The sequence below is a fragment of the Diplotaxodon limnothrissa genome, linkage group LG6, assembly GCF_057381915.1.
Source record: "Diplotaxodon limnothrissa isolate DT_005_m linkage group LG6, D_limnothrissa_male_GT1.1, whole genome shotgun sequence".
In the NCBI taxonomy this organism is placed as follows: domain Eukaryota; kingdom Metazoa; phylum Chordata; class Actinopteri; order Cichliformes; family Cichlidae; genus Diplotaxodon; species Diplotaxodon limnothrissa.
The window spans coordinates 29,596,883-29,619,710 of record NC_140601.1 but is presented as its reverse complement, the minus strand read 5'-3'; the positions used below and the strand labels follow the sequence as shown (position 1 = coordinate 29,619,710).

Sequence of the window (22,828 nt, the reverse complement as noted above, 5' to 3'; positions counted from 1 at the left end):
AGGCCAGGGTCATAACAGCTGTATAAAAGTGGAATACTGCCTGAAGTGAGTGCTCCTTTAACTGTTTATACGTGAGCCCATGCACACCATAGTGCAATGTGGAAATACTAGTTGTGCAGGTAAAGTGTACTTCAAATGGTGGACCTTTATGTAACTTTAAAAATTAAATTGTAGAAAACCTAAAGTATTTTTTCAGAGTTAATACTAAGACTGGAATCCTTCCTTCACTGGTACAGAGCACAGCTTAGCAGCTATGCTCAATAAACTCTTAGGAAATGTGCAACGTTTAGAAATAGCCACTGATGTTTATAGATGTTGACAGTATGAAGTGTTTAGTGTGTAATTTATGGTATGAAAATGTTTACACACTGACATTTGTTTTAAAAAAGTTTAATCCAGTTAAATTATGTGTTAAATTTAAATACATGTACACAGAACAGCACAAAGAACTAGAGTATAGTAGAAAAATACAAATCCTTCTTGATGTGGGATAAATCATCAGTGCTGCTGTCTGCATCCCGGCAGCTCTTATCGTGGGCTTGGAGTCTTCAGTTCAGCACTGAAGGCTCAAGGCTGTCACGAGAGGAGGACTCTGTTGTCTTTGGCCCACTTCCTCATAATTCGGATGATGTACTCAACCTGGGGGTTTCCTGAATTTCGCAAGAGGGTCAGCACCTCTTTAAGAGTCTCCCTAGGGTGAAAACAGGATATGTGAGGATACAAGATTACGTAAAGAATGCACAATCTCTCATGTTTACTTTGCTTAAACCTCACACCCATTCCTGCAGACGGCACGATGATCAAAACTAAAACCACCCCACAGGAAAGAGAGACAAACATACTTGGGCTCCTTGTTTGCCAGTATGAGCTGAAAGACGCCGACACACGCCCCTCTTTTCCCCTCCCAGTAGTTGGAGGCTGGGTCCAGCTTCTCCAGTGCATCAAAGGCCTTCGCTGCGTAGTAGAACTGACCCATCTGAAACGACAGGCTGCAGTCATGAGCATCGGCACGCAAAGCCTGTTTACTAACTTCTTTAACTTCAGGTGGACTATTTATGCTCATTCCCAGCTCCATATTGTTGTTTTTGGACTTTAGAGTAGTTTTGTGTGATTCACGGCTTTTTTATTTCATGCCGGCCCCTTGTGCTGCCCCTCAGTTAATCCACTGTCTAAAACAAGCAGTTTGTGTCTCTTTGAGGCCCTGTGTCTTCTGATTGGCTGCCCCTCACAAACAGTAAGTGGATTCCTGTGCTCACAGTCAGAGCTGTGTCCCTGAGATGACCTTATTACAGATATCTCCTCTCTTTGACAGCAAGATGTTTAGAGGTAAGAGTCTGAAGTCTGTGAAGCTAAAAGTGAGTTTTTGACTCAGTGATGACCTCATTTATATGTAAGCATCCAGCACTCTGACAGTTACACACAGAAAATAAAGAAAAACACAGTAAGTCCACTTTAAAAAGATATCAAAATATTTTCGGTAAAGACTGCAGCTGCACAGCCTGTGAAAAATACCACAAAATCCAGCAGGCGGAGCATAAAAGGTGCCGTTTCTCCATTTAAGGTGACATTTGGGACTTCTAAAATACATCTGACATTTCTGAATTCAGGATGCAGGCATTCCTCAGAAATGTTACACAACTGAACTGAAGGACTCCTGCCTTCAGCAATAAATGAAGGCGTTTTAACAAGCGAGCTGCCACGTGTAGTCATGCAGCAGCCAGAATCAATGATTTACTCTCAGACAAACAAAAACATAAAAGTACTGTTGTTGTTATGAGGCTGAGTATTTGCTGCTTTTCTTGATCTGATACCGTGACAGGTTTTTGTCTTGTCTCCATCTATGGAAAATAAATAATCAGCAAGTTACTCAATAAAGTATCAAATCATTAGCTGTGGCACTTTGTGTAAATTCATCACAAAAGGCAAATAAATATTCAAAGCAGGGCTGCGACTAAATAATAGTTTTCATTTCTTATCATTAATCTTTCCTTCAGTGTTTGGAAAGGAAACCACTAACTAACCACTAATTAATCAATCAATATAATTGATTCGTTTTCCCTGTCTACTTAATCTCTTATTCGGGGCTATGGTGGAGGGGCAGGAACATATCCCAGCTGACTAACTCATTTTCTCCAAAATCTTAAAATGAACCCTGTGAAGTCGCAGTTATGAGCATAACCCTCCAGTTTGTTCTGAAGATGAGCAAAAAAGTATTTTTGGAGCAATGTAAACACTTTTTTTGTCCCCTGATTGCTGAGACTTCGTGTTCTGATAGGATTGGGGTCATCGCTGCTGATGAGTAAGATCTCACCGGGTTAAAACAGCCACCACATACAGTACAAGAGGAAGAGGAGGGAGGAGGATGTCACCTTGTAGCAGTCATTGGCAATGAGCTGGAGCAGATGGAAGGAATCTGAGGAGGTTCCCATCTTCAGGTAGAGCTCCCAGGCAAGCTGACCCTTCTGGTTCATTATGTCTGATGAGACCGAGATCAGTGTTCAATAACCCAACACTCACATGCAGTTTCAGCTCTTTTACATTCAAATATGGAACATTTTAAAGGCTGCGGGCAGGTTTTATTGATGTAGATTAAAGCTGAGAATGGAAGAAATTTCTTCCATCAGAGGTTTCTCAGAGCTGCTGAGAGAAACTCCAGCTGAGTGATGAGAGACCTTAAATTCTTTAAAGGCCTCAGGCTGGAAATGTTTGATTCGGGCCTCAGCCTCGGTGAACGAGTAAAAAGGGGCGCTCATTTCTATTTTCACTGTGTAAAGGTGTCTAAGAGCTTTTATGTGATCAGATGAAGATTACTGTATCCTTTTCATGTCTACCTAAAAAGGTTTCACAGATGTTTGTGCAGCTGGCAGCAGCAACTAAGAAACGGGATCATTTATGCTCCTCGTTTGGTTGTTACACACTTAGTTATAATATATGCAAAACTCCTCATCTTCATACTGAACAAACACCTTATCAGCAGAGTGAAATTAACAGATGGCGTTCTTGTGTTGGCAGCCGGCTGCAGTGAGGATTACTCTTACAGTTTTACTGATTATTTTTGACAGAATCAGCCAAGCCTCAGAAGCGAGGCTGCCATATCGTGCCATCGGCCCCTCTGGCCATCACCAGTAGGCGGTAGGTGAAGTGTCTTGCCCAAGGACACAACGACCGAGACTGTCGGAGCCGGGGCTCGAACCAGCAACCTTCCGATTACAAGACGAACTGCCAACTCTTGAGCCACAATCGCCCACGATAGCACCTTTTAATCCTTCTGTGTCAAAGTCTAGCTCAGAGTTGAGCTGCCCAGGACAGATTTTCTTCTGTTATGTTTTTGTGTGAATCCCTGTTGTGACAGATGCACTTTTTGTTTTATTGTTTAACTGGACTTTACCATTTACCATTTTACAAATACTGAACAAGCAGAGTAGGAGTTTGCTTTCTCAGGGTTTTCTGGGATGACCGCACACACACATGCATGACAAGTCTGCATAATAGTATGGCAATGAGTCTATGCTGCTGACAAATCAGCAGCAAGTGTTTGATTGAAATTGGGAAATTTAATTTGGCTCTGACTGAAATCTCATTGGAGGGAGGCAACACAAATTCCCCTAAGCAGGAAAAAACCCCAACTAGTGATACTTCACTGCACTCTGCAACAACTGTGTGATGCTGTCATGTCAATATGGATGGAAATCTCTGAGGAAATTCCAGCTTCTCACTGAATCTATGCCACAAAGATTTAAACCAGGGCTGAATAATGAAAGACCCCCTTATTATTGTAGTAGCAAAGTGTACCTAATAATGTGGCTTGTGACTGTAAATACACTGTATTACCGTTAGTATAACATTGACTATACATACAGCATCGTGCCAGCCAGCTGAGGTAAACGTAGTCATTCTTGATCTTTTCACTCTGAATGAGCAGAAAAACCTGTGAACCAAAAATTAAAATCAGTAAAAAGAAAAAGGCCAACAATTTATTCACAGACACATATAAATGGCTGCTCAGTTAGCGCACCTCTTCTGCCTCTCTGTAGTTGCCAATCGCTGCTTTTGCCTGAGCATAGTTGAAGTTGAATGTGTCATCGTTGTAGAAGTAACCCTGAAAAAGAAAAGCACAAAAAGGACGAGTGCCTACGTGTCCAGAAATAAAACAAACACACACACACACACACACACACACACACACACACACACACACACACACACACACACACGAATAAATGTAAAGCACCACTTGTCATCTGAAGTGGCACTTCTCACCCAGCGTGTGGGCGAGTGTCTTTTTTTTTTTACCTGAATAAAAAAATAAATAACACTGACTCTCCACTGCAAGCGAGCAACACCAACCTTGACCGAGTTGAGATAAATGAGAACGTCTTCAAACTGTTTCAAGAGAAAGAAGCAGGAGGCCATGCACTGTCTGCCAGGAATAGTATCTGAAAGGATAGAAAATGTAATACACACATGCTAACACACTTTCCTCAAATAATAAAACAGGTCAGATTTCTGTGGGGCGTACCGCACTCGCTCGCCGAGCCTCCGACCAGCTGAAAGAACTGCTGAGCAATTTTTAAGTGATCCCTCTGAAACACAAAAGCACAATTGCACATTTGTCTCACACACGGAGCCATCATTTTTGTTTGCATGTAACTCTTACAGAAATACTCACTGATCCGATTTTTTGTCCTAAAGCAGCGTTTACCACTCCTTTCAAAATGTACTCCTATTAAAAAAAAGAAGATCAGAGTGAATCATTTGATCCATTGTTTCATCGCAGCTTCAAAGTCCGTCAAAATCCATTCCAACAAGTAAGGGAAAAAAACAAAACATAAAAGGAATACAAAAGCCAAACACGTCATGAGTTTCAGATTGTTCAGATCCAGGAGACATTAAAGTGCTTTTGAAGATAAAAAAATAAACTGATCAGAGGAAAGAAAAATCTCCTCGAGAGCTCTTAAGTGGGAAGAAAGAAGAAGAGTTTTTGTTAGCAGGATTTATTTAATCTGCCGGGGTTGTTTTTGTTTTATTGGGCATTTTCTTTCCTGTAACAAGACCATACAGTGACTTTAAAAATACAAGCACTGACTCTAAACTTAACATCAAACTTTAACAAATATCATATTAAAGTGAAACTGGAGAGACTTTTGGAGTGAAACACTACGACCAAACATTTAAAAAGACAAAATTAAAACTTAACCTCACCTGAGGCGTGGTGGGGACCAAATCCTGAATGAGGTTATAAGCTTCCTCGACATCGTCTGTGAGCAGAAATGCGAGTATGTGAATGCGTCAACTCGATCAAAATCTGGTGATTAATACAGCTTTACATGAAATTAACATCTATTATCACTGAATAGTGATGCTGCACGATAAATTTGATGCTGCGAAAGAAAGAGTGCATCACGTTATGTTTGCCCATAATTTTTAGCTCCTCCAAAGGACCAATGAGCTTTTGCAAAGCCAAGGTGTACGTCACCCATTTATCCCCATTTCACAAGAATCGCTGATCCTCTCACAGTACTGTTCACTTGCACACAATTGTCTCCTAATCTTCACCCAAATTATGCTCATGGTCAGATTTGTCGCTTTATGGGCATTAACTTGTAAATTGCAATAGATTGTGAGTCAGAGAAGCTATTGTATCACTAATGTTTTGGTTTGTTATTAGATGAATGGCATAATAAGTTAGTATTACATAGTGTGCCAATAGGACTGTGTTTCAACATACTCATGACACATGTTGTTCATCTAGACCAAGAACATTTCTGAAGCATAAATGCAGTTGTGGTTGTAGCTGCATTATAACATGGGCTGGATTGGTCGGACAGGGGTGAAGGACATTGTGTCTCGCAATCTTGTCTCTGATTTTTGTAGTTGACAATTGCCCTCTAAGTGTGAGGACATTGTTCTCAGTAAAAAAAAAAGGATGGGGTGCCCACTCCAGGTTGGGGAGCAGTTGCTGCCACAAGCGAAGGAGTTGAAGCATCTCAGGGTGTTGTTCACAAATGCAGAGAGGGTGGAGACTTTATCTGTCAGGAAAGACAGGTTGATGCAGTGTCTGCAGAATAATAAGGAGTACAGGGCTATGCTGCTGATTTACTGATCGATCTGCGTTTCTACTTTCACTTGGCCATGAGCCCTGAGTAATGACCCCCACGGCTTCCATAACAGAAGAAGGACTAACAGATTCCCAGGCTTGAGGCCTCATCAAATCAAATCAAATCACTTTTATTGTCACATCACATGTGCAGGTACATTGGTACAGCACATGTGAGTGAAATTCTTGTGTGCGAGCTTCACAAGCAACAGAGTTGTGCAAAATACAATAATGTAAACAAGCAAAATACAAGAATGGCTACATCTGAAACTAATAAATATATTTACAATATATAATAGTATATGCATTTGTGTTGCACTCTGTACTAGTATACCCTGTCTAATCCCTTGTTTTGCCTGTATTAAAAAAAAACAAACAACAACAACGTTGCTGTGACGTGGCTACACACCTTGCCTGAGATAGTAGATGACCAGGTTGAGTCTGGCTTCAGGGATCACATCAACCAGAGGAGGCAGTACCTGCAATGCACCCTCCCCACCACGAAACACCACCTGCAGTACACAGGGATTCAGAGTGTTGAAGTGTAGCAGTCACTAGTGTGTACACACACACACACACACACACACACACACACACACACACACACACACACACACACACACACACACACACACACACACACACACACACACACACCTGCTCACTTACAGCTGAAGCTTGTGGAGAGCTTACCAGGTTGTGTCGGATAAGCTCCTTAGCAAACTCAAAGGAGCAGGAAGAGATGTCGATTAGGTTCTTCAACTCAGCCTAAGGGGACCAGAGCACATGCACACACGCACACACACACACACACACACACGCACACACACACGCACACGCACACACGTCAAACCTACTAGCTAAAATCATCTAAGAAATAAAAAGGGCAACCACTCAAGTGTAACAGAGCAAGTAATTTAAAAAAAAACATGAGAACAAGCAGCTCAGCCTCACACAAATGTTAGAAACTGTTGGACTTTTCATGCTACTGTAATAGCACATGGTGACATGTAAAATGGGTAAAGCTAAAAAAGATTAATTTAGACTTTTTATCATTACCCCTTAAACCTTCTTAATAATAACTCATTACACAGTTACATTCACAACAATAAAGATGAAGAACCACCAAAGTATCGACCAGGACATGCAGCTCGGTACCTCTGCTGCTTTGCCGTTATAAAGTCTGTAGTGGTTGCAAGCCTTGAGGTTGAGAGCAATAGTGGAGTCGGAGATACTCTGCAGGTACACGGCCAGCACCTCTTGGGAGACATCATAGTAGTCCAGCTTGTAGTAACACAGAGCCACGTACACTTTCAGAGCCAGAAAATCTCTGAAAAGACGAGATTTAAGATAAAAATGACTTTCTGGCTAATTTTGTCTTCTTTTTTTAACAAATATCTTAATAAATAAAGTTCTCACGATAATCATTATTATTAATTATTTTAAGCCTTCAAACACCAAGGCATGCAGACTGTTTCTACAAACATTTGTGAAAGAATGGGATGCCACCCGTGCAACAAGTCCACTTGGAAGATTTTAAAGGTTCTGTGATCAAACTTGCCAGCCGGTTGGAGTTTGCAGGTCCTCTCTGTTGTGGGGTTCCTCCCACAGTCCACAGACATGCTTGTTAGATTAATTAGTGTTTCTCAATTGGCTTTAGGTGAGTGTGTATAATTGTCTCTTTACGTGTCAGCTGTTTGGGATGTACCCAGCCTTTCACCCAGACATCACATCTATCCATCTGCACATGATCACAAAACAGCCCATCTTGGCAAGATAAAATAGTGCTCACATTACATATAGAAGTCTACACTGAGAGACAGCTATGCATTTCAAAACAACACATTTTCTCACACCTAGCAAATGACAGAAACTTGTTTTCTTGTGTCACGACTGTAGATATACATTCTCATTTTTAAATGAGAAAGTTGAAAAGGATATTTTAAGTTAACTGTAAATCTGAAAAGACTAAGATTTGAAGGTCTGTGGAGTGAAGTCTGTATCAAAGGGGTCACTCTCCCTTTGCACTGTACCCACGAACTATGTGGACAATATCCAACGGTAACATCTAAAAATGTTTAAATCAGTGAGATCAGACATTAAATGGACTTTACTCTGCCAGCTCCAGTACAAAATCCTGCAAAACAGCTTTTATCTTCCACATGTAAGAAAGAGAAACCCCCTGACAACAAATATTTTTTACAAATCTCTATTTTTCAATAATATATTTTTAGTGAAGTCAGATGGAGCTAAAAAGTCATTACAGGAACCAAACAAGCACAATCAAGGAAACACTTAAGACATGAGGACTGGATAAATGCAGTCCAGCTAAGCCAAATGAGGCACATCGAGTGTTTCAGAAAAGTCGATTCACGAATCTTCTCAGCACTAGTTTAAAATCTTTGCATTTCAGTGTCAGCAGTCAAAGGAAGTAGCGGTCCTCAGAGCTGCTGGCAGCTGGCAGATCTTTAACTGTCAACACAGTGAAACAAACAAACAAGCAAAAAAAAAACCCCCACCTCAGCTGCTCACATGTTCCAAAGCCATGAATACATAATAACTCTGCAAGAAGAGGCAGGAGATGCCTACTGAAATCAAAGTATTTTCTTTTTCGCATCTGGATGCTCCAAATACAGCACAGTGGTTGGAGAAAGAAGGCTCACCAGGTCTACTGCACCGTCAATGGCACTATCTGTGTGTCTGCACGAAGTGTCAAAGTCATAAAATCTAATACCCCTCCATTAAAAGACTCTCACCTTTTAAGGGGTTCCTAAGATGCGCTGAAGTACAGCAGGAGTGTGAAACAAATGTCAAAGATTGAAAGGGAAGGAAAGGCACAGACCTGTTCTGCAGCAGAAGGCGTTTATAGATGTCTATGGCCTCCTGATAGTGCGAGCGCATGTAGTGGATGGATGCCAGGCTCAGCTGGTCTTCTGTCACATCCTCCAGGTTCTGGTGGAAACTCATCAGCCTCTTCTCATCATTGAACTGAGACGATGATATGAAGACAACGGACACGAAGGGAACAGCAATCAGAGGTGTGATCGCTTCTGGCAGGTGTAAACCTTCATGTGCTGAGCAGATCGTTTTCAGACACGCATTTTCTTTTTACATCATCTCTATTTTTGGGGGGTAATTATTCCTGTGTTGTGATTGACCAGGGATTAAAGTGGGATCTGGCAGATCTGGAGTAGTAGTGCAGTTTTAGCCAAAGAATTGCTTAGAAATAACACTTGTAATTATTTATATTGTAACACTATTAATCACTGTTTTCTTTATATAGTTCATTTCATTACACATAAACTCATAAACTGTGCTTAACATAGAAGATAAAAACGGGTTTACAATGATTTGTCTTTGTGTTCAGACTGTGATCAGCAGACGTGTGCTACTCCAGCTCTCTGGGCTGGCTACTGGCTACTCCGGGGTTTAACGCTCTTTGTGGATCACTTCTGTGCAGTAGAGCTAGCAACATGCTCATCATTATACTAATATCTGTATGCATGAACATAGATGAGAACTACAGCGGGATGTAATAGGGGTGAGTGAGTATTCTGTGGCATCAGCTAGAAGCAACGCCAAGCAGCACACGAAAATCTAACTGGCTTTATATCATCCTTAGATTTATCTACTAATGGTTCCAGCTCACTATAACTCCTGGTTATAACTGGCTTTAATATCACTGGATTCAGATCACTGCACAGGAATCATTTCTGACACTTCATTACTGCCAGAGCCAAGCACACTTTCAGCTGTTTTTGAAGCTTCAATATATTGCAAAGGTGTGCTGACTGAGTAAAAACTGAGTAAGTGAGTGCCACTGATGACTGTGGTTGTAAAGACAAGGGAGAGGGCAAGAAAACATGAATCAAACTCACAAACAAATCAGATGTAGATGAAAAAAACTTCGAAATCAGTGTTGCGTAAAAGAATTAACATGGTAGTCAGACAAAGCACAGAAAATACATAAAAGTGTGATAATAAAGGGATAATTTTCAAACCTTGTGAGCCAAGTGAAAAAGGAGCCTGTTTTGGAGGGGGGACATAGGTGCTAGGGAGAACAAGAGACACCAAATTCAGTTAGACAGCAAACCACACCAGAACAAGGAAACCAGTCATTACAACATTACCTAGCTCTCAGTGGTTATATAACAACATCAGGACACAGAACTCACACAAAGAATGGGCCGTGGCTTAAATGCGAGGTAGTCTTCAATCACACAGGATAACTTATTAAATCTTATCAGTAATCTCTGTGTACATCAAGTTTACACTCTTCAAAATAAAAGCCCTTTTAAAAAAATCCTGTAAGCTTTTTTTTCAATGAAAGGCTTAAAATAAACACTAAAACACACAAATACCAAATCTTACACAAGAGGAGCATCTTTTGAGAACAAACTGGTGTGCGACACATTAAAATTAACTTGGTAAGAAACAAACAAAATAAAATGCAAATCATATTTATTGTCTATTGGATCATTATTCATTATTCACAGCTTTCTGATTGGCTGTCTGATGCTGCACAACGAGGTTCTCACACCAGACACTGATGTGTTTATTTAAAATAAAGTAAATACAGTAATCCTGAGTTTCCTTAAATGTGATGAAGCAAAGAAAAAAAACAAACAGATCAATGATTAGTCGTTGCAGTCTTTTTTTATAAAGCAATAAACTGCATCACCACTAAATCCTCACACGCTGATAACCCTTCTTGCTGCTGCAGGACAGTCTAGCTGAAGTATATTGATTTGGACACACAGGAAGGGTTTCAACATGTTAGATGTCACTAAACGTGGTCAAATTAACCTTGACTCTGTAATGTTCGATCTATATGCAATACCTTTGCTTTCAAAAGCTTGCCATCAACTGCTGAACCAAGTAAGTACACATTTTTATATTAAAGCAGTTGCTGCATGTCCCAGTCTGGGACTCTACTTGTAACAGTTCCACAGAATACTAGTGCACGTCTGCCCTTCAGTAACATTGTACACAAATATCTGCCTACCCTTGGATGCAGCCTCCTCTGCTTCTTTATAGAGCCCCAGAAAAAACAGGGCACAGGCCAAGTAGACCCAGACCTCAGCAGGACACTCAGGTTTGTTGGTCATCGACTTGTACTCCTATCAGGAAATGGAAAGAGTATAATGGATAATCAAACATTACCCTACAAAAGCGTTTTGATATGTGAATAAAGTATTTGGGGCTGTATCAAGGAAAACACGCGCATTCACACTCATGTACAACAAAAACTACCTCCATAGCTTTCTTGTAATCCCCCAAGTGAAAGGCGCAGTACCCAATCCAGAGGTCTGCATCCTCCTCTCTCTCGCCAATATTTTTCTGAAACTAGACATGACACAGCAAGACATGAGCAGGTGCAGCAACACCGTTTGACGTTTCACAAATCAACAGTCTAAACAGCAGCACTACTTAGCCTCTCATCATGGAGTTGTAAGAAACTAAGAATATACTGTATACTATATTCTAGTTTGATCTGCTCACACAGTCGTGACAATCTAATAATACTCTAACTTATCTCCCCATAGTCAGGGTTTGCCATGGGGGGGAAATGAGCCTTTGGAGAATAGCTATACACGCAGGTGCAACTGGTCAGCATACACTCACCAACATTTCATTACGTATATCTGTTCAACTGATTCTTAATGCAAATAATCAGCCAAATCACATGGCAGAAAATCAATGCATTTAGACATATTTAGACAGGCAGACATAGTCAACAGTTTCTGAATTTCAAACTGAGCATCTGAATGGTGAAGAAAAGTGATTTAAGTGACAATGAATGTGGAATGGTTGGTGGTGCCAGATTGGGTGCTCAGAGGATTTCAGGAATTGTTGAACCTTGAAGCAGATGTAGTGGTCTGCTGATTCTGATTCTCACGTAAGACCACACTGCACACACAGTGCAGGTCAGGATTCAGCTACTTTTGATTTAGGAATGCATAAAATCTCATAACTGTTCCATCTAGGGAAGGGTAGCCCTTGTGAAAAGCATTAAATATGCTGTTGATCCCACATGTGCAAGAGTTCGAATGGGAAATAATCGAAAATGAATCTACTCACATATAAAGTCCTGAATTATCAGGCCTTTGGGAGACAATGGATAGATATGCAAATCTTTGTGTGCCCATCTTCAATTTTAAAGGCACATTGTACTTACATTTGTCAATAAACTGACACAAATCAATAGTGCTAAAAAAAAGAGCTGGAGATGCAGAGAATGACAGCTGAATGGAGGGGATTTTTTTGTGTCTATCTAAATTAAAAAAAAAAAAAAAATGCGAAAAAGTTACACTGCAGGAGGTTAAAAAGTGGAGAGCCTCATCCAGAAACACATTCTTTGTGTATCTTATTTGTTTGTTTTTTCCTGCAAATGGGGAGTCCTTCCTCCCCACTGTTGTCAAGCGGATGTATATAGAGGCTCTTCTAAAGGTGGGGGTTCTCCCTCTATAACTGCAGGGTCTTTACCTTACGATATGCTGAGCAGAGGATGCCAAAAGATGTGTACTGAGTTTTTCCTTAAGTACCTCTAACAACGTCAAGGCTCCCAGGTAGTCTCTCTGCTGCAGGTATTCCTCCAATCGGGGGAGCTTGCTTTTATTTCTTTTGTTTTTCTCACCAATGCTCGTTGATGTCTCTCCTCCCACGGCTGGTTTGACCCGAGAGAGAATCTACCGAGGAAAACAAATTTACTATATCGAGTTATAGCACAGCTTCTACCTAAATGGTGGGGTTAGGGTTAATCGGACCACCAAAGGAACGGTTAAGCAAGGCAAAAACAAGCAGAAATATATAATATTATAAGATATCAGAACATCCCTGGCGTTAAGTTTCCAAAAACATCAGCTCACCATTTCGATAAGTCTCTCCTTAGCTGAGGCTTGATTATCACTAACCCAGGTAACGTTTGGTGTTAGCTACGTTATTGCGTCCGTAACCTTTTACCATTTAATGGTCACTGTTGGTTTAATTAGTCATTAAAACCTCACAACGGGGTAAACGACAACTAAATTCTCTTACGGCTCTGCCGTGATTTAAAAAACAAAGAGAGAGAGAGAAGAAAATAACAAGTTTTACGCTGTGGCGTGGTGTATTTTCTACTTAGATGTCGATAGCATTAGCTAGTTTGTCGTTAACAACGACATGGTTAAAAGTTTCCGCTCGACGACTTTCAAAATAAAAATTACGACCACTAGACTTCACAATTTAACGAGACTGTTTAACATCTATTCAACGTAAACTGTTTAACGGAGGCAGATTGTTTTCTCCTGTGAATAAGCCGAATACAAAGCTTGTAATATCGGGAAAAGGAACATAATACCATTTTGTATTCAATCCGAGTTTGCTGTTAAACAGGAAGCAGCACGGTTTTTCTACGTCTAGCTTGACACAATGGTTTGGTCTTAGTTGCTTAGTAACCGAGTAGCGAGCAATGGCTGCGCCGTTTCATTGAGTTGGATTTATTCAGTACGTTTATTAAAAATAAAAATAGAAACATAGATATGGATTCCAAACCAAACAGAAAAAAATCAACCACTAACTTATTTTTTTACTGCCTTTTAGTATGGTTTGTCACTTATCCTCAATTAATATTAGTGTAATTTTCTCGAGACGACTCGTGCGCGCCCCAGTGGCCTAATGGATAAGGCACTGGCCTCCTAAGCCAGGGATTGTGGGTTCGAGTCCCATCTGGGGTGGAACATTTTCTTGGTATTTGTAGGTTTATCGTTCTTTAAGATACGTTTCACTTTACACAGTCATCATTGAAGCTGAGTGCAAACATCACAATAAAGATGAGTCATTCTCACTGCTTGATTTTTCTTTCTTTCAAAGACGTACATACCCTTTATACAAAAGTATAAAACATTATAGTATATGTCATGAAATTAAGTTAAATGGATATCACTTTGGACCAATGAATCTTTAGGTTAAGTATATGAAGTCCAGTTCACCGTACAACAATCAGCATTATTCTCACTTCAGCTCAGCAATGTTTATATAATGACAAATCAAAGAAATAATCCTCTGAAAGCAGTTTATCTTTCAAGGTAAGGACATAACAACATTTTAGAAAGGAAGCTAACAACCCAGGAATCCCATAGTCAAACTTACGCACAATAAGGAAACATAAAGAACATTAAAAAAATAAAGAAATTACCTTTTAACAGTAAGAAACCTGCAGCAGAACAAAACTCAGGGAGGGGCAGCCATCTGTGACTGTTTGTGTGGGGATACAATAAGGATGTTAACTGTAAGACACAGCCGCATTTGTCCATGTGAAGCTGGGAAATACTGAGAAAAGAAAAAGTTATATACATCATAGAACATTGACTGGCAAACTCAATGAAAAGCAAACTCCAAAGCAACAAAAACACAATTATAAATGCATGGCTTGAAAGGCAAATAAGTTATTTTGTTTAAATCAGTCTCTGAAGGCTACCTAGGTAGGCAGGCAGGTAGGATTTGTTTGTCCTCCACAGTAAAAACAGCAGTTCAGACACTGAAATTCACCATAAAACTATTTTGCATGTCCATCTTGATATTTGTTTTGCAGAAACAAATATCAAGATGGACATGCAAAATTGTTTTATCATTGTGTTAATGATCCATGATCCACATCATGTTGTAGACGGATTGTACATAGATATGTTAATTATTCATGTCATTAACTGTGTCTCCTCCTTTATCAACTCGATCCAAGTGACAGAGCTCAAAAAAGACAGTCTCATTCCTCCCGTGAGAAGAAGCAGGACGGAGAAGATCGTCATTGGAGCGCTCATTCTTACCAGTGCCTGCAGGTTGGCTGCGATCCAGATTGATACCTCAGAAGACACGACCTTGTTAGAGGCAGAGAAAATGTGCATCAGTAAGGGTCAGATTCCTCGTATCAGCTTAATGTGGTGAAGAAGAAAATGACCTGGGAGGGGGCCATGAGGCACTGCAGACAGAGTAAGAGTATCCTCATCAGCCTGCTGATGTAGACTATTATAGAAATGAATTATAGTTTTTTTTTTTTTATTAGCAGTAGATCAGCTAATCTAGAATCTGACATCCAACTATCAGACTCATTGAAAAATGTGCAGATGTCTTAAAAATAAAGAAATACATAAAAATGTGTACAATTTTTATGCTGAGGGAACAAAATTTGTAGAAACAGTGGTGAAAAAAATATCTCAAACATATTTTCAGCAATATGACTTTTTCAATAATGATTTAGCTGCTTGTATTTACATGAATCTTTGTGTGTGATATCTGTAGTTGAAGCAGTCTCTTGTCACCAATTTTGCATTTGAAACCTTTCATAAATCTTAAATGGGCACCTCTTATTCAAAGATATAATCAAAGCAAATATTTGGTTCTGTGCATTTTCAAAAATATTAAATAGTCTATATATATATATATTAGGGGTGCAACGATATTCGTATCGATATTGAACCGTTCGATACAGTGCTTTCGGTTCGGTACGCATATGTATCGAACAATACAACATTTGTAATTTATTTTATCAACTTTCCTTCTGACGATGCTGTCTGTGTTGAGCGCTCAGTGAATCTGCGTTCGACTACTCCGCCTAGGCTGCACTGACGAGTGCAGATCCACTGAGTGCTCAACACAGACAGCATAGTCAGAAGGAAGAGCGCAGGGCAAGCTAGCGAGACAGAAGTTAAGCTCTCCAGATCTGGCGTTTGGAATTATTTTGGTTTTCATGTGACGTATGACCCTGAAGGTAAGCGAGTCATGGACTAAAGTAAAACAGTATGTTGGATGTGCCGTGCAATGCTCAATTACATGGGTGGGAGCTAGTGTGTTAGCGCAGTTAGCTCGTTAACGTGTTGGCCGTCTAGCCCCATGCACGGGGCGATCGGCGGTAGCTCGTTAACGGAGATTTGCCGTGTTGTGGCGTTAAGGTCATTTCAACGAGATTAACCTGAAAGCACTAGTGGGAACACAACGAATATGACTGCACATTTACGCCGACATCATCCTAGTGCAAAGACAAAAACAACAAGCATGCTACTAACTTTAGCCGAGTCATTTAGACAGCTGTTAGCACATGATTCTCCTTATGCTGCTGAGAATATAGCCCAGAAGAAGCGGATAGTATAGCTTTTATTTTGGAAAGAGACATTTCTCTGTAATAAACTCTCTTTTCCAAAGATGAGTGATTCCTCAATCAGATACAGGGCTTGCAATATCGCTAGCCCGACGTCCCGGTGCTAGAGATTTTTTTCAGTCGGGCTACCAAAATCTATCTCTTCCCTGCCCGTCGGGCTATTGTAGGAAGAAAAATATATGTCAATGCTTTTGCATTCTTTCAGAAATGTAGCTGGGTAATTATGTCATTGGCATCGGTGAGCCACTGTCAATATGTGACATATTGAAATCGCGTTTGAATTTGCGCTTGTTTTTTTGCTTTCACTTTGCAATCGCGCGAACTGTGTATAGAGAGCGACAGCACTGATCTGTGAGTGATGATAATTTGTGCACCAATTCCTCTGACATCGTCTTATTAATCGTTAGCTTACTATGCAAACATGACAAGTGAAATCTCCCGCAGCAAGCTTAAACATGTGAGAGGTTGATCGCGCAGAGAATTGCTGAGCTTATGTGAGTGCGTGTGTAAAAGCATTTCAGTTCTGCTGAGCCAAATAAGACAGGTCAGGGTGAAGAAGTGACAGCCAAAGAAAAGCTTACCACAAAACGGAGAAGTTATGACAAATCAGACTATAAGGCAAAAAGAAAGTGCAGCTTCATGGTTTCATGGACAAAAGAATTTCTGTGGCTGCAATATGACGAGCTAAATAACCAGGGGTGCACATAAGTGGTCCGCAGGTGCGCATTCGCTGTCAAAATAAAAAACGCGCACAAGGGTTAGGGTTAAATTTAAAAACTGTACTTTTGAGTTAAAATATATATTTATAATTTTAATAAATGACAAATTAAAAAGGCATGAACATTTTTTTTGTATCGAAAAAATATCGAACCGTGACACCAAAGTATCGAACCGAACCGAACCATGAATTTTGTGTATCGTTGCACCCCTAATATATATATATTTGCCTCATTTTATGCACTTCATTCTCCTGTCCAGCATATTGTATGACTTTGCAGACTCTTTAATGTTTTCTACTTCAACAAATTGTTCATTTATATTTCAACCAGTGATCCTGATCTTGAATTCAGTGTACAATAAACATCTGGCTTATTAACAACCAAATAATGGCTACCTGATATTTTATAACACAGTACATGTGACTGGGTCTCCCCTGGGGCCTCCTCCCGGTGGGACATGCCTGCAACACCTCACCCAGGATGCATCCTAGTCATTTGCCCGAACCACCTCAATTGGCTCCTTTCAGTGTGGAAGAGAGCGGCAATACCCTGAGCTCCTGAGCTACGAGCTCCTCACCTTCTCTCTAAGGGAGAGGCCGTCACCCTTCGGACAACAACATGACATAAAAACTTTATTTATAAACACTGAGCTCTAATACTGCTGCTGTGGTTGGATCAGTGAAAACGCAGCAATCACAGCACACATAAAAATATTTAGCTTATAGTTTTAAATATGCAGCGAGCTCAAACTTTCTATGTTTCTACATTGAAGCATCACACACACACACACACACACACACACACACACACACACACACACACACACACACACAGATGACAAGCTACAACTATGTAAAGCAGGCTCTTAGTGTATTGGCTCCTGGCTGGTTCTAGTTCTGATTGGCTCTTATTTTTTAACTTTTAGCTCCACCTCTTTTTGATCCTTTGTCTCACTCCTTCACTTTTCTGATGGCCTGCCTCTCCCAGAGAGCGAGAGAGAGACTCTGCACGTGCATTTTTGTGCATTTTTGTGACGCACACATAAAGACTCTTCTGAGAGAGCACACAGTTCGTGGTGGCGAGTCATCCCTGATGGGTGGACTCTGCGCCGTTAGTCAGGTCTTTGTTGTTCACAGCAGGCAACAATGACCAGTACATGTTGTAAACACAGCAGCCTGCTACACCAATCACACCACAGACTGTACCACACCATCCACATCAAGTCTCAATAAAAATGTCCTTTTAACACCTCATCAGGCAAGTTGTAATCAAATTTTTACCAAACCAACAATCAGTTGACACTGATTAAATCAAACCTGAGAACCAGAGTTATATAAATAAATTTTGTAGCTAAATTCCTCTATTTTATGTATAATTAAGAGAGCGCTACAGCCCTTTTCAGCCAGCTATAAAGACATGAATGGGGTCCTCTGATCAAATATAATTGTCGTTATTTTTAGTCTCCTATTTCATCCTAGTTTATGTTTATGGTTGCACCAGCCTGACATTTGAGAACAGGCTGTTTTACAAAATTGTACAACCTGCGTCCACAGACACGTTTTAATGCACAGATCAATCCATCTGGGTTTATTTGGGGCCACCAACAACATATAATCAAAGCTTTATAGTATCACATCTGGTCATTTCTGAGCCTGCTTTGTGTTCATTGCACATTAGAAAATGGTCTGACTGCTTATTTTTCTAACATGGCTGCATAACACACATTCAGTAGACCCTTTCACACCCCTTCAGTATATTTTCCTTGCCACTGTTCTTTTAGAGGCTGTTGGCAGGTTGTGATGCACACTGAGGCTTCAGTTTTGCCACAGAAAACATGAGGGAAGCATGTAGAAAGAGAAAATGACATGTGAGCTCAAACAGAACATTTTGTTTCTCAATGTGAAATGGAAATAAATTTACTAAACAAAATTATTCGGGAAAGTTTGTGCCGACTTCCATGACACAAGTTCATCCCTGCAATTTTGCAAGCAAAATGAACCCAGTGCTTATTTCAATTTTACTTTTGGCTTTGAAGCCTGACTACATTAACCACGTGCTTTAATGTTATGTCACCAACATGTCCTTTTAGTGTGAGATAAATCTATCAGCAGCTTGTGTTATAACTCTTGGTTAGTTTTAATATAGCCATTTATTTACCTTTATCTATACCCACATTAAGTGAACTTACCTGGGTGGTTTACTCTCCATTACAGACCACATTACATCAGCATAATCAGCTTCAGTATCACAGAGAGATAATGTGTACTTAACATGTATGAACTGTGAAGGCAACAGTAGTTTTTAATATTTCATGTGGTCTTTGCTGATGCTCTCAAAACTCACGTGAAACATGGAGGTGTGGGGGTTGGAGTGCATTAAAGATGATGGGCGGAGTAAAAATCCAGGGTGTGGTAATCAAATTGTATTTACATGATGTCATATGCATGAGATGCAGTGACAGAAGAATGAGGGAGTCAGCAGGAGGTGTTCCTCGATTTATTTCAAGCAATAACTGAGGAGGAAGCACAGGCTAAGGCTCATCACACCAGTCGGCTGAACCAGCATGAAGACCCTACTTTGGAAAATGCTCTTTATTGTAAACGCCTCGCCATACCTGACAGGGCAGAAATTTGGTAAACATGTGTACGTGCAAAACAGGTTGAACTGGTATGCTGCTCAACAGTACTGCCAAACCAATTACGCTGATCTTTCCCCTCTAAGTACAAGTTGGGAAGAGAAGCAACTGAGAAAAGCAACCCTGGGAAAAGTTTCTGGTGAGTTCTGGATCGGTCTCTACAAAACAGGCACATACTGGAAATGGTCAGGAGGAGGATATGAAACCAGCATAGTTTGGGATGAGTCCCAACCATCTACATATTATGATCTTTTTGTTCGTGTGTGCTGGGACGGCTGTACCATGGGGACGGGATGGTTTGCTTCCTCACCATTGAGAGAACTGCCCTTTTTCTGCTTCAGCACAACAGTGATGGAGGAGAAGATGGCTTGGGAGGAAGCATTGGAGTACTGTAAAGAGACACACGCTACGCTCACAAGTCTGACCTCTGAGACCGAGAACCTTTTGACCCTGAAAGAGATCCAGCAGGGCACCGTCACCGATCGGGTGTGGATCGGGCTGTGCTTCCTGGCTGATCGCTGGCTGTGGGTGGACGGCAGCCCTCTGATATACGAGGCCTGGTCAGTAGGGGATCGGGAGCACCAGTGTCCAGGTCGAAATTACTGTGGAGCTATAAACAAAAACGGAGTGTGGGAGAATCTGGACTGCAAAGAGAAACTCAGTTTCATTTGCGTGTAAATCCCAATTGCATTTGAGCTGTTAAAGCAAAGGTTTCTTTCTCAGTTTTTGTTTCTCTAGTTTTTGTGCTGAGATTTAGAGTCATCCGGTTTTTCTTTCATCCTATGTAGCGCAGAATGACAAACATACAACACGAATGTCTGTCAGCTTTATTTTTCTAAAAACAAATGTAGAAAAAGTGTGAGAATGTTTATTAGAATTTAACTTTGATGTAAAAATTCATTTAGAAACTTTTGCATGTGTAAAAGACTTAAAAATGGATTCTCATAGGTTTGCCAACCGTTTTGGTTTTTAATCTTTAGTGAAGTGGCATTACTTAACGTCATCTTTTAATGTTAGGCTGGTTCAAGAGAAAGGCTTCCTACATGCTGTGCTGCTGTATAAATGTTTTCCACAAAGAGCCAGAGAAGATCTGTTCTTTCTTAACCATATTCATCAATAACCAGCTGCTGATCCAGTGTGTTCCTCAGTCTGTGGAGGTACTCCAGTTCCACAGTCTTGGCCTGCAGCTGGTGACAGCGTTCATCATTCTACTCTGCAGCATTTCAGTTTAATCCAGGCTTATTTACATGGCAACAATTTTAACAACCTATAGTGGAAAGCCCCAACAATCAAGCGACCCCCTATGAGCAAGTACTTTGTGGCGTTAGACAGAAAAAACTCCCTCTTAGCAGGAAGAAACCTCCAGCCGAACAGGCTCAGGCAGGAGAGGTCATCTGCCATGACTAGTTAGGAGGAGTGAGGGGAGGGGAAAAGAAAAAGCGAGCAGCCCAGAGCTTCCAGCTGCGAGTGCTGATTAGAGTGGCCATCCAGTTCACAGGGGATCTTCAGAGCACAAAAAGGCTTCTGATGCAGTCCAGCTGCAGTGGATTGAAGTGCGCCTGATATCGGAGGAGAGACCTGAGACAACTGATTGATGCTGAGGACCGTTTTCAGCAAGGATTCAGCAGGAGGCTAGCAGACTGAAGACTGACTGAACATTCAAAATAAAAGTTTGGAGTGTAGTAGATAATAAATTTGTCTTTGATGGTCTTAGCATGAGAACAGATTGCACAATACATTAGTTATAAATATAATGTTATGGCTTTGGGTGCCAAAATGAATTAAATAAAACATCAATAAATAATTAAATTAATGTCATTAGTTAATTAAATGTCTCATTAATTAACACTGAATATTAAATATATAAACAAATTCATTTCATTTAAAATATTAAATACATTTTAAATTTTAATTGATAACACATTTAATTATTTAATGATGCCCTCCATACATTCTGTGGGAAACTGTATATGATAACATGCAGATGCCTCATCATTGTTCTCACAGGCTAGCCCTAGATAATATCTATTGAATGTGACTGTGTTTAATAGCAACATGCATGTTCTGTCAGTAACGTGGATCACATTGTAGTCGGTATGGTTTAGGAGAGATGTTCTGGATACAAAACTGCAAATAAAATGATCAAACATCAAACTCCCCTTCATTTATAACACAAAGTCAAAATCATTTTTGGAAACAACAAAAACAGAAACAGGAGATTTTTATTCAACTTAAAAATCAGACAGGCACAGCATCTGTCTGAGCAAACACGCGCACAGACAGAGTGTCTACCATAACACTGAATGCAGGACAGTCACAACAATGGAGGTGAGGTGGTGGGAATTATGGCACAGCTCAAGTTAAGACAGCAAACATGGAGGCTTTTAAATGAACTCCCACTTCACTACCTTTTTCCTTTAAACAGCCTGTAGGTCTGAAGAGACGCTCAGCGCCTCACTTTCATTAAACTGGGCTTATCTGCTGACTCACAGGAAGCCATTATTATAAACTCCTATCACGTAAAACACACAATTACTTCTTGGTGGCAACCATCGCTGTTCTAAGATGGCACCGAGTGGTCTTTCAGTTTGCATTTTATGTACAGACACAAAGACATTATTCTCTATTATACCACCTCTTCGTTTATATTAATAATAAATAACATCTATGCAAACACTCTACAGGAATTCATTAGTGTGACCCTTTTTTTTGTTAAATCAGCAACTCTGTATTAAGTCACATATTTACAATTCCAGAATGAGGCTGTACAAAGACAAGATCCACAGCTCCATCACCGGTATGGACTCTTTATAAACATGTCAGCGCAATGATTAAGCAATGCTTCACTTGGAAGCTTAATATTCTGGAAATACTGTTTGATCAGAGGAGGTACCTGACTTCAGCAAAACCTGAAATACTTAAATGACTTCAACTTCGCCTGGTAACCTAAATATATATATGTGTACTAAGAAAATAAATTTGTGAAAGTGCTCATTTAAATGCAGGGTGAAGGGCAACCTGCAGCGCCTTTAAAGGTGGAGTTTTCTTTTAAACGCAGAAATCTGTGTTTACATTCAGTGTTTCCTACAAAAATCAAATCCCTCATCATAAAATAAAGTCAAAGTTGCCTTTTTTTAAATTATATATATATATATATATATATATATATATATATATATATATATATATATATATATATATATATATATATATATATATATATATATATATATAATGCTACTCCT

General features: G+C 40.1%; 2 protein-coding genes and 1 non-coding gene across 3 annotated transcripts; 2 read left to right on the top strand and 1 right to left on the bottom strand.

The window, feature by feature from the left end:
• Positions 1-576: 576 nt before the first annotated feature.
• Positions 577-14,979, bottom strand: ift56 (intraflagellar transport 56). Its single transcript, XM_085356622.1, has 18 exons — positions 14,902-14,979; positions 12,643-12,786; positions 11,351-11,443; positions 11,103-11,217; positions 10,099-10,148; positions 8,940-9,085; positions 7,256-7,427; positions 6,791-6,865; positions 6,507-6,609; positions 5,203-5,258; positions 4,670-4,723; positions 4,520-4,583; positions 4,348-4,436; positions 4,016-4,099; positions 3,859-3,928; positions 2,370-2,476; positions 843-976; positions 577-691 (listed from the first exon to the last, which is right to left on the bottom strand). The coding sequence occupies exons 1-18, from the start codon at positions 14,977-14,979 to the stop codon at positions 577-579; spliced, it is 1,749 nt and encodes a 582-aa protein (XP_085212748.1).
• Positions 13,740-13,812, top strand: trnar-ccu (transfer RNA arginine (anticodon CCU)). The gene has a single exon. It is a non-coding gene; the product is annotated as a tRNA-Arg (tRNA).
• Positions 14,980-19,865: 4,886 nt separating the features above from the next.
• Positions 19,866-20,261, top strand: LOC146630808 (dromaiocalcin-1-like). The gene has a single exon (XM_085356621.1). The coding sequence runs from the start codon at positions 19,866-19,868 to the stop codon at positions 20,259-20,261; it is 396 nt and encodes a 131-aa protein (XP_085212747.1).
• The last annotated feature ends 2,567 nt before the right edge of the window (positions 20,262-22,828 follow it).

Excerpts from the sequence above, each read along its gene's own strand:
- ift56 (XM_085356622.1), bottom strand. The coding sequence starts at position 14,979 with ATGCACATTTTCTCTGCCTCTAACAAGGTCGTGTCTTCTGAGGTATCA. Across the intron at positions 12,787-14,901 it reads CAGCCAACCTGCAGGCACTG|ATTCTCTCTCGGGTCAAACC; the intron begins GTAAGAATGAGC and ends TTTCCTCGGTAG. Across the intron at positions 6,610-6,790 it reads AGCTTATCCGACACAACCTG|GTGGTGTTTCGTGGTGGGGA; the intron begins GTAAGCTCTCCA and ends TGTGTACTGCAG.
- LOC146630808 (XM_085356621.1), top strand. The coding sequence starts at position 19,866 with ATGGGGACGGGATGGTTTGCTTCCTCACCATTGAGAGAACTGCCCTTT.